The sequence below is a fragment of the Scomber scombrus genome, chromosome 4, assembly GCF_963691925.1.
Source record: "Scomber scombrus chromosome 4, fScoSco1.1, whole genome shotgun sequence".
Taxonomy (NCBI): domain Eukaryota; kingdom Metazoa; phylum Chordata; class Actinopteri; order Scombriformes; family Scombridae; genus Scomber; species Scomber scombrus.
Genome location: NC_084973.1, coordinates 11915128 through 11926764, shown reverse-complemented (window position 1 = coordinate 11926764; position 11637 = coordinate 11915128). Strand labels below are relative to the sequence as shown.

General features: G+C 41.3%; 2 protein-coding genes across 3 annotated transcripts; both read left to right on the top strand.

The window, feature by feature from the left end:
* Positions 1-788: 788 nt before the first annotated feature.
* Positions 789-4663, top strand: si:ch211-214j8.12 (uncharacterized protein LOC100000539 homolog). Its single transcript, XM_062417970.1, has 5 exons — positions 789-845; positions 1548-1854; positions 2140-2306; positions 2539-3764; positions 4014-4663. Exons 2-5 carry the CDS (start codon positions 1608-1610, stop codon positions 4405-4407), a joined length of 2034 nt encoding a protein of 677 aa, XP_062273954.1. The 5' UTR covers positions 789-845; positions 1548-1607; the 3' UTR covers positions 4408-4663.
* Positions 4664-5464: 801 nt separating this feature from the next.
* Positions 5465-11420, top strand: entpd4 (ectonucleoside triphosphate diphosphohydrolase 4). Of its 2 annotated transcripts, none has more exons than XM_062418088.1 (13): positions 5465-5770; positions 6168-6295; positions 6407-6604; positions 6689-6894; positions 7113-7263; positions 7427-7530; positions 7765-7824; positions 8008-8138; positions 8752-8918; positions 9031-9355; positions 9490-9575; positions 9683-9844; positions 10133-11420. In XM_062418088.1, exons 2-13 carry the CDS (start codon positions 6288-6290, stop codon positions 10365-10367), a joined length of 1833 nt encoding a protein of 610 aa, XP_062274072.1. In that variant the 5' UTR covers positions 5465-5770; positions 6168-6287; the 3' UTR covers positions 10368-11420. The 2 variants fall into 2 exon arrangements, with proteins under 2 accessions (XP_062274072.1, XP_062274071.1); XM_062418087.1 differs by having other exon boundaries at positions 8008-8162.
* Positions 11421-11637: the final 217 nt, after the last annotated feature.

Genomic DNA, 11637 nt, shown 5'->3' with positions numbered 1-11637 from the left:
TTTTGCCATTGTGAATCCGTTTGATCTGTGTTAGACGTCATGGGCTGCTTATGAATGGCGCGTGCACATGCAATTAGTCTAAAAACTTGAGCCTTAATTATTATTATCATTATTATTATTATTATTATTATTATTGAATTATTAGTGTTGAATTACTCTGATTGCGTGAACGTGGATTGGCCTTTATGGAGCTCATTCAAGTCAAGTGTTGGACAATAAGCGCCGCTTTTCTCAACTTGCTTTATGGAACGGACCCCTAGACTGTTATCTTTTGTTTTTGTTTTTATTTTAATGTCATAAACAAAAACCAAATGGCTTGATACCAGTGGAGGTAAGTGAGTAAATGTGGTTACTTAGAGTTAAGCACACTTTCAGTTAAAGGTAATGGTAGAAAAGACAGACAGACAAACAAATAAACAATCAGTTTGATAGTTATCTTTTAACATAAGCTATAAGCTGCAAAGGAATTTGGCTATATAAAATACTATGGGAAAAACCTAGCCTGCTTATGTGCTTACTGGGAGGTTTTGAAGTTGCATATCGGTCTGAACAGAGCTCCGGGTCAGCCTTTATCAGTCAAACGGATTCATTAAACTTGTTATTTGTGGTTGCATTAGTCGTCAGACCGTGGCTGACATTCAAGGCTGTGTATTTTTGATAAATTGGCAACATAACCTACCCTGTCACTGCGTTGTGCCTGAAAGACTAAACCCAGGGCTTAATGTCCAATATCAAGCCTCCTATAGTCAGGAAGTGCTGACAGGAGGTGGGTCACGCAGAGTAAAGGTTTCCTTTTCTGCATTTTCTGGACATCAGAAAACTTGAAGCTCTATTAAATCTAGCAGGTAAGAGTCAACGTAACAGAAAGTCTTCTTCCGTATTACACTGTACGCTTGACAGTCAATCTCTCTCATTCTTTCTCTTTCTCCGTTCATTTGAGTTGATTTGATATTTGCATTACTAATAAATATCTGAATAGTACATGTTAGTTAGGGTAACCGCACCTAGTATATCACAGTCTAATATCTATTTTTAAATTCAACCCAAAGCAGCAACAAAAAGTAATAAAGTAAAAATCGACTACAATTGTCTAATTGTTCATATCTGGTTTTTCTTCCAACACAAGTAAAACAGTGCCTTGTTTATAATAGTATATTTTTGGCATTAATGATGAAAACAATGACAACAACTAAATATATATGCCAAAAATAAAATGTGCCAAAAGCTTAATATCAGCTATCACATAAGATTGATGATAATCTGCACCAGTGATTCCCCACGCTTCTTTCCTGTACTTTGTAACAACGCTATCTAGTTTTGACATATGAGTACAGGTTGGGACTAGCTCAACCAAAAACTTGTTTTTATCTTTGTAAGGCATGAAGAGTTGAAATCATCCAGTATGTTTTATTAGAAAACTTGCAAAGCATTATATTTGTGTAGCAGAAATATGCTTTTTGTGGTTCCTGTCCTGTTAATCGTGTCAAGAGCCCCAGATTGGCAACCACAGGTCAACACTAGTAAATTATGTTCTCTTTGTCCTACAGCAGCAAAGAGGCGGATCCATCACCCACTTCAGCACAGAAACCAGCCACTGTTGCTCAGGGATGCCTCTGTTTCGGGCCCCTGGTGAGCGTGGGGCGAAGGCTCGGCACAGACGGAGGAAGACAAAGAAGAGGGAGTGGATGGGGAGCTGTGGGAAGACAGATGAGGATGACTCTGTCCTCTCTTTGACACGGCTGTGTCTGCTGAGCCTGGCAGACAACATGAAGGAAGTGTGGGTGAAAGACTATGCTGACAACTACTTGGATCATTATTCTTTCAGGCACATCATGGGGCCTTTCAACATACTGCGTGAGTGAGGGTTTGTTTAATACTCAACCAGATAGTTAGAAAACAGTCACCTGCCTGCTTCCACTTTGGCACTTCGGTGTTGGGCGCCAGGTAACATGGCCAGCAATAAAGTGCCATGTACTGATTCACTGGTACATACTGCATTGCCTAATTAATAAATGAAAATGAAAGTGTGCCTATAAGGGGAACTAAGGAATTTTTTAGGTACTTTCACAACTTAATCGTGTCTACAGATTAAGTGGCTTACAGACTTACTCTTTTTCTACTCTTTAACTCACCCTGTAGCGGGCAACCTGGTTGAAGAGCTGACGTGGCTGCTGTGCACCAGGAAGCAGTTGTCCAGAGCTGCCCTCCATCTCCTGCTTGTGCCCCAGCTGCGAGGGCTGTCTCTGGAAAGGTGTCCTGGTCTTGTCACCTCCACCGTCTGTGGCTACATTGCTGCACGTTGTCAGGTCAGACAGAAACTAGTCCCCATACAGATGTGAAGTAGATAGTAAAAATGGTTTTGTTTCTGTTGGTATCTTGTGTCCATCATGTATTTCTTTAATGTCTTGATATTCTGTCAAGTCAGTTTTTTGTATAACCCAATATCACAAATCATACATTTTTCTTTAGAATCAATACAACAAGCAATACAACATTCTCTGTCCTTAGACCCTCAATGTGTCCCACTTGTTGTCTCAGGCTCTGTACAGTCTGGACTTATCTGGAGCCCAACAGCTACCTTCAAAAGTCCTGTCTGAAACCCTCCGCCATCTACACGCCCTGCGTTCGCTTTCCCTGGCTGGTACGTCCTGTGACAGATATGTCATCAGGACCATTGCCCACCACTGCCCTTTGCTGCGCCATCTAGATGTATCCTGCTGTCAATATCTTTCCCCTGCTGCACTGCTTCCTCTTGGAAGGGGGCCTTTCTGCTCCATCTCTAGCAGTCCTTCACCTTTTCACTCCGTCTCTACATCTAAATCTACTATTTGTCCTTCCTACTCTTACCCCTCTTCCTCCTTTTCCACACCTCTGTCTCCTCTGCCCCTCTGTAGTCTTCTTGCTCTTCATATTGGGTTTGGGGAGCAAGACGGAGACACTGTGGCGGCAGCAGCCTACCTCCTACTCTCCCTGCCCTGCCTGGAAAGAGTGGCCTTGGAGGGCCTCTCGCAGGCCTGCAGTGTCATCCAGCAGCAACAGTTTGGACAGACGAATGGGTTCACTGATAGAGAAGGAGTTCCCAGGCTGGATGAGGTGTGGAGGGAGAGGAGGTGCAGGCAGGGCATGAATGGTTGGAGGAAGAAGATGGAAGGAGCAGTAGATGATGAGGATGAAGAGGAGGAGAGCATACTGTGGGAGAAGTGTGGTAGTGAGAGCGAGGAGGATGCAAGTAGAGACAAAAGGCCAAGCTGTTCGCAGAACCAAGCAGAGGAAAAAAGGAGAAAAAGAGTTTTGTCACAATCGGGTGAGGAACATCTGACTCTGTTCCTGAGGGATATTAAGGGCTTAACTTGTGACTCTCTTGACAGTCTGGGCCATTTATGTCCAGACATCTACTCCATATCTGTTAACGGTGATGATTATGAGGACACTAGAGGAAGAAACCTGGGGTCTCTGTTAGCCGCAGGCCTCCACACCTGGTCAGGACAGCTGCAGAGCCTCTCAGTACACTGCCCAGGCCCTCTGGTGGATCTCCTTCCTGCCTTGCATGTTGCAGGCTCCTCCCTGGTCTCTCTCACCCTGGAGGGGGTGAAAACCAACCCTCACACCCCTCTACTGGAGGTCATCCAGGCTTGCCCCAAACTCAGAGACCTGCTCATCTCTGCTGAGCCTCCCACCATGCCACAGGAAGAAGAGGAGGAGGAGGATGCGCGGGATAATCGGGATCTTCCACGCTTGCCTTACCTCTGCTCTCTCACACTCAAGTAAGGCCTTAATACAGTGTGTATTAAATTGGACACTTTGCATTAAAGGATGCTATACACAGGATATTGTGGCATTTTTTTAAATAATAACCCATTCAATCACATTTTAGTTTTGTCTCTGTGGCTTATTAAAAATAATGTGTAATAAACTTCTTTAGATTGTAAGTCTTAAGTTTATAACTACCTATTAAATGTATCTTCTTTCATTCATCAGTTCATCTTCTTTGTGTCTCCCCTGTGACTCTTCAGTTTCTCCTATGAGCACAGCCAAATGAAGCCTGTCATGTCCTGGATGTCTTTGAGGAGGACGCTCGGGTGTCTCCTGACTGGCTCTCCTTTACTGGAGAAGCTCTCATTGGTGTCCTTGCCGTGCCCTCTGAACTGCGTTTTACAGGATGTACTGCACAGAGTCGACTTGAATCTGAATCACTCTGCAGATTCTACACACTTTCCTCCCATGCCACTTGGGCGGGTACAACATCTTTACCTGCCACGGACAGATGTGATGATGATAACAGTGAAAAGCATAATGCAACGGAGTAAGAGACTTAAGTATGTAGATGTGAGTTACTGCTGGCAAATCAATCAGCAGGAGTGGGTTGACAGCAAGAAGTTCAGAAAAGTCCAAATTGTCTGGGTGTAGTGAAGAGACTGACAGATTCTGATACAGGAGCAACACTGTTAAAGGTGGATAATTTTTAAATTATTCAAATAAAAAAACAGTGCATCCTGTTTTGAGTCAGTTGTATTAGTGTTTCATATTTTACGACTATAACTTTCTGGCTGGTATTGCGCTGACAGATTGCACTATGTCCTTAAAACTTCTGTCAAACATTTGGGGCTTACACAGTGCCTTGAATGAATGGTAATGTGTTTTAAATTCATCTTTTGACAACCAGGTTCTAGACATATGGCATGTGTATAAACAGACATGTCATTTTTGAGCTACTACACCATTGAGATTGATTGATAATAAGATAAGATATTCCTTTATTAGTCCCACAGTGGGGGAATTTACAATGCAGAAAGCTGCTTGTATATTGGCTGCATTTACTTTATACTGTACTATAGGGCAACTTAAAAAGAACTTATTACAAGAAACAATGAAAAATAAGTCTGGATTTATTTTATTTTTCTTATCAAATATTCTATTTCACAACTCATATGGACTGAATAGTATATATTTTGATTATTCCTCTCTTTCTTGTACTTTCGTAATTTTCAGTAAGAGTTAACATTCCTCGGTTTAGTAGATTTTTAGCAGGAAGAAGCACTATTGAGGACAACATCATAGCTGAGGCTGGGCACACTACATGGAATATTATTGAATTTAGTAGACAAGCACCCAAATTCAATTTTTACTTTATTGGCGTGAACATAATTAAATACATTAATTGTGTAAGAAAAAACGAAGAAGACAACAAAGGGCATTTTGCATATTAATACACATACAGTACACAACACAATATATATTACACAGCTACATTACTAGTATAATGTAATGTAAAAAAACAAAAAAAAACATGGGTGGTGAACCATTGCAGAAAAGACATGTAATATCACCAAGTATAGATATGTTGGAGTCAGAGGAGCCAGTGGACAATGCAGTGTGGCAGTAATGCACTCTGACACTGGTTACAACCCGCCGTATAGTGAAGAAGAAGAGCGATGTTGGGCGGAGACGACTGATGTGTATTCCAAAATATGGGAAAAATAATAAACCCCTGTTTATGAAGGGCAGCCATACGCTTTTCTGCATTGTCGGTGTATAGCCTCCTGGAAATTCATTAGAAGAAGAAGAATGTTGGGCGGTGTTTGATGCAACAATTTCGTTACTGCTTCTCCGGGCGACGCGGAGAAGAAAATCAAACACACCATCAGGACAACCACGTCACTCACCGGAGACCTGCTGCCACATACTCGCTCAACATTAGCCAGCGGTTAGCATCTGGCAGTTCACAAATGTCCATTTTACCACACAGGAGGGGACTTTTACGTTTTTCTTAGTAAGTATCAGATCAGTTAAATGCAACGTACGAATAACTATACTGTGTTAATGCTGACGAGTCGTGAAAATATGTAAAATCCTCGTTTTTTAAACTGTCGTCCACTGCCAAACACAGACGATAGTCACTGTCCTCAGGCGCAAGTGAGACTAACGTTAGCTAACTCTACCGGTTTCAGTTTTTAACTATGTGCTTTCTTGACCGTCCTTGTAATCAGTTAAATTACTATTGACTACTTAGACATGTTGAAATTCCCCCTTTAAACAAGAATGCAGTGTACTGTGTATGTGTACCGAGTATGTCCACCAGTCTGAAAACGTTAGGCCTTCTCAAACAACAACTCAGAGGCAGATGTTAACCGAGTGACGTTAAAATGTCCAATATTTTCCCCCAACAGGTCATGGTGATAAGTAAGGACAACGGGATGGAGCCGTGGACTATACCAAACCTCCCTCCTTCAGCCGACTGTTTGATGATTCACATTAAATAAACCAACAAGTTGAAGACAATCTGCGTCATGGGAAGGTTGGTTTGTCGTCATGTGTGTGGGATGCAGTTTGATTCATGAACCCTCTAGTATCTGAGATATCTGATGCACACATTGCTCAGTCTCTCTTCTCTTCTATCTGTTGACAGGATCAGCTTTTCGTGCCTTTTCCCGGCATCATGGCATTTCAGCCTGTCATCCCAGGTTCTTCCTCGGCTCCTCATACCATCCATCAGACAGCTGCTCTTCACTGGCCTAGTTCTCTGCCTCATCGGACTGCTCTACCTGCTGCTTGTCACTGGAAAGGGGCATGCCAGCTGGATCAGTAAAGAAAACCACTTTCACAGGTGAACTATCCGCTGTTGCCTAAGTGCTTGTGTTATCATGAACTCAGGCAGTATTAACCTTAACAGTACCTTGCTTTTCAAAAGGCACTTGGCGAGGGTGACTGATATCGATGCAACAGATACAAGCAACCCCAACCTGAATTATGGCCTGGTGGTTGACTGCGGCAGTAGTGGCTCTAGGGTATTTGTGTACTGCTGGCCCAGGCACAATGGTAATCCCCATGAACTGTTGGACATTCAGCAAATGAGAGATCAACATCGCAAGCCAGTGGTCATGAAGATTAAGCCGGGTAAGATATGTAGTGCTTGGCTACCCGTAATCACAAGAAATTATAATTTAAAGAATAGCTAGATTATGATTATTAAATACTCAATAGTTGGCAGTTTGTTATAAGACTTAAGAAACAATGTTTTAGGACAAATTGTTATCGACTACCTTTCATATACCCACTATATTTTTGTTCTTTAGAGTTGTGTTAGATCTCTTTTATTGTGCTTTTGTTTTTAGGCATTTCTGAATTGGCTAAAACACCTGAAAAGGCCAGTGATTATATCTATCCACTGCTGAGCTTTGCAGCCCAACATATCCCCAAAAACAAGCACCAAGAGACTCCCTTGTACATCCTGTGCACAGCTGGAATGAGAGTCCTTCCTGAGAGGTATAGTATGGCCTAATGAGCATCATCTAATGCTATATCCAGAAGCCTTAGCTGTATGAAATATTCAGACCACAAGTTAAAAAAGCCCAACACTGGAAAGAGAAAATGATAAATATTTAAAATGCCATTCATTTTGTAAAGTGTCTGTGTTTATTTTTCTCAGTCAACAGGAAGCTCTTCTTGAGGATCTGCGAACAGACATCCCAGTGCACTTCAACTTCCTGTTCTCAGATTCCCATGTGGAAGTGATTTCTGGAAAACAAGAAGGTAAATTAAAAGAAATAATAGGAAGACACAGGCATTAGGTTCAACTAAACCTTTATTGTATTTCATGGCTTTTTACAATATCTTGTTAATGTAATAACATATTTGATACAAATTAATAAAAAAAATGCAGTTGTAGTATTCTCCTCTGCATTGTCGACATAATTTTAATTGAAAACCAATGCAGCATTGAAAATGATGATAAAAAAATATATAATTTGTTGTCTTGGGTTTCAGGTGTCTATGCATGGATTGGAATAAACTTTGTCCTAGGGAGTTTTAACCATGTGCACAATGGTAAGGAACCTTGTAGGTAATATTTTAACAGCTTTCAACTGTTCAAAAAGTTAATTTTTATTATTCAAATGCTGATGTGCTGCATGTTAACCAGCCTCCATATGTCTACCAGTGAGACTGCGTGCAGGAAACAAATCTCTAGTAAAATAATAATCGCATAATGTTTTCTGTCAATCTTTCAAGATGGTGAAGCTGTCATAGAGGTTAATGTCCCTGGTAGCGATCAGCAGGAGATGCTGGTGAGGAAAAGAACTGCTGGCGTCCTGGACATGGGCGGGGTCTCCACACAGATTGCATACGAAGTGCCCAAAACTGTAAGCTTTGCTTCTCCACAGCAGGTTATTATCCACAACCAATTCTGTTTTTGTGCTGCCTTTGATTTTTGCCACTCACCCTTTGTTCTTCTCCCTCTTCCAAATTTCTGTCATTCCCTGGTTAAACCTGTATGCACCATTTTTGTCCCGTGGAGACGATCTGCTCTCCATTCATCACTATTGAAGGCATACTGTAAGCCTGCTGCATGAGTCCATAGCAGGATTTAGGACTGAGAACATTAAGTCATTTATGTAGACAGTTGAATACAATGGAGATTGTCCATGTCATGAATTTCTGTTTGTGTTGTAGTGATGGATGTACTGTAGCAGGTGTGACATAAACTGCTTTCCCTTTTTGCTCTCATTGTTTTTCCTTTACGCCATGTGATATCAAATTGAATTTTCATCTTGTTAGATAGGTCCAGCTTCTGCTTTTGTAAATATATAGTAGACTAGACATACCATTATTGAACTCTAAGCCTATGTGTCCTTAAACATAGGTCACTTGCTATCATGATTAATATATGTGATGCATGTCAGCACTGCTTTCATCTTTACATTTTTAATGCATATTTAGAATTTTTCCCCTGGATAATTTTATTTTGTCTTTTAGGAGGAAGTTGCAAAGAATCTATTGGCAGAGTTCAACTTGGGGTGTGACGCACATCGCACAGAGCATGTTTATCGTGTTTATGTGTCCACCTTCCTGGGTTTTGGAGGAAATGCAGCACGCCAAAGATACGAGGAGAGCATCATCAGAAATACTGCCACTCGAAATAAGTGAGAGCCACAGACAGATCTAATGGCTTGATTTCAGTTTGGTTTTTTTGGTTTCCAACTAGTCAGTACTCATAATTCGGTGTATTTACACTGTATTTTCTAATAACACCAGGCTTTTAGGTCAGCATATCGGTGAGACAGCAGAGTCTCCCCTCCTGGACCCTTGTCTACCCACAGACATGCAGGATGATATTGGTCGCTCTACACAAAGGCTATATCTGCGAGGCACAGGGGACTTTGACCAGTGTCGGCAGATTCTGCAGCCCTTCCTCAACCGCACCAATGAGACTCATACATCTTTGAATGGGATTTACCAGCCAGCCATTCACTACAACAACAGCCAGTTTTATGGCTTCTCTGAGTTCTACTACTGCACGGAGGACGTGCTGCGCATGGGCGGCGATTATAATGTTTCTAAATATTCACAGGCCGCCAAGGTAAATCTTACAGTAAAGAATCTAGCACTTTTGATCTCCTTTAGCTTCAGTTAGAGAAATGCAACACCTCTGCTAAAGATATTTGGGATTTGTTGATGTCTTACTATTGGAAACTTTCCTGATGTTGTTTCCAGAGCTACTGTGCCACCCAGTGGAAGACTCTGAGGGAACGCTTTGACTCTGGCTTGTATGCCTCACATGCTGATCTTCACAGACTCAAGTAAGTCACACTTGGCTGATCAAACCCCTTGCAAATCTCAGCTAGCCACTTGAGCATACTGTAAAAAAGATAGGGTTGTTTATCAATGGTTTTATGTGTGTCCACAGGTACCAGTGTTTTAAATCAGCATGGATGTATGAAGTATTGCACTCAGGCTTCTCTTTCCCAACCAATTACAAAAACCTGAAGACTGCTCTTTTGGTCTATGACAAGGAGGTCCAGTGGACTCTCGGAGCTATTCTTTACAGAACACGGTTTCTGCCTTTGAGGTAAGTTTGATTTTCTTTCACTAGGGACCTGGTGTTATTAATCCAGCCAAAAGTGATATTGGCCAGCAAAAATGATGATGACACCCATGGCCATGCCTTGTCCTTGGTCACGACTTCATGTGCATGCAAGTGATAGATATCCAGGTACTACGTACCATCTGGCGGTCATCTAGAATTGATAGAACCGTAGTTACAGTCATAGGTCTGGTTTTACGGGTTTGAATTGAAGGACTTGTTCAGATGAAAACACTAGACAAATAAAAATAACTGAATCTTCTTTTCTTCCAGGGACATCCAACAGGAAAGTCTGAAAGGAGTACACTCTCACTGGCGGCACAGCTTCTCCTTTGTCAACAATCATTACTTATTCCTGGCGTGTTTCTTCATTGTGGTGTTGTCTATTATGCTGTACTTGCTGCGACTTCGCCGGATCCATCGACGGACAGCGCAGCGCTGCACCCCCTCTTCTGTACCATGGTTGGAAGACGGCCTTGGCTCACCCACCCTCCCCATCAACCTTTAAGCTTTGTAGAACGTAACGTCGGGGCAGCTCTTCTCTCTTAGGCCTTCTGCTTGCTCAGTGAGCCTTTTGAAGGCCTGCTGCCCTGAAAACAGGGGATTTTGATAAAGTTAAGAGATGGTACTGGAACTTGGACAATTAAGGAAGATTTTATGTGAATCTTCTGGCTTAACTGAGCCATGACAATATTGTATTTAAGTTATTTTGTTTAATAATGAAAATGTCATTCTCAAAATCATATTCTTGCCTGCCACATACTCCTTTGTCAAATTCAAATGGCAGCTGTCTCCAGGTGTCTTCAGTTTTATTTCTACTAATATGCTATTTCTCTCAATAGGTAATCTTCCATGCCCATATAAATACACTATGTAGGTTGTCTATACTTTGAATTTCACAAAGTTGGATAAATGAATCACATAGGTAATTGTATTTGTTTTGTATTTACATGTGGACATGCCTTTCTGTCTGCCTTTTTAAGTGCATGATCACATTTTTTTTTAAAGAGTTGTTAAATGGGTTTGGGGTTAGGGTTAGCACTCACTGTTTCTACAGAAACCTCAAATGCAATACGATTAATAATTAGAGAAAGGATAACCATAATGCAGTTGAGAATGACGATGCACAGTAATGCCCAGCTGGAATGGTCTGTTTTTTTTGTGTGTGTGTGTGTGTCCTTCCCAAATATTCATATTGCGAGACAAGTAAACTTTAATAGCTATAATAGTGCAATATATGTCTTGTCACTGTTAGGAAATCCTATGAAAGACATTTGTATCAATCTCTTTAAAAACCCTACTGAAATTCTTGTGTTGGATTCTCTGACAATTAAGTTGGAAACCATTGAATATCTTTACGTTGGGCTTCATTTTCAGAAGCTGTCATCACTGCTGTGAGGGGATTGTAAATGAGAGCACACGCCCCATTATTTATATAAAGAAAAGTGTAGTGAAATGTTTTCACAGATGAATGCGAAATAAGAAATAAATGTCACATTGCAATACAGTAAATAAAGGTTTTATGGTTTACTTTCCTGAGGAGGAGATTAAACTCAACAAATGGTGTCTGTATTTAATTTGAGTACATATGGTGTTGGCAGCCCTTCTGAAGCATAATGTTAACACCAACCACTTCTTGCGTCACTGCGGAAAAGCCAGTGCTTATCCCAATCACATTTTAATCTTTGGTAATTGAGATTAGTGCTGCATGCCAGTATCTATCAAAAGCCGTAATCTGCAGTCAGCCCAGCACAGGTACTGTAGGCTGTTTGTGTGTT

Coding starts and splice junctions, on each gene's coding strand:
- si:ch211-214j8.12 (XM_062417970.1), top strand. CDS start 1,608: ATGCCTCTGTTTCGGGCCCCTGGTGAGCGTGGGGCGAAGGCTCGGCAC. Junction 1,855..2,139: donor GGGGCCTTTCAACATACTGC/GTGAGTGAGGGT, acceptor CTCACCCTGTAG/CGGGCAACCTGGTTGAAGAG. Junction 2,307..2,538: donor ACATTGCTGCACGTTGTCAG/GTCAGACAGAAA, acceptor TTGTTGTCTCAG/GCTCTGTACAGTCTGGACTT.
- entpd4 (XM_062418087.1), top strand. Junction 9,576..9,682: donor GCTGATCTTCACAGACTCAA/GTAAGTCACACT, acceptor GTGTGTCCACAG/GTACCAGTGTTTTAAATCAG. Junction 9,845..10,132: donor ACACGGTTTCTGCCTTTGAG/GTAAGTTTGATT, acceptor CTTTTCTTCCAG/GGACATCCAACAGGAAAGTC.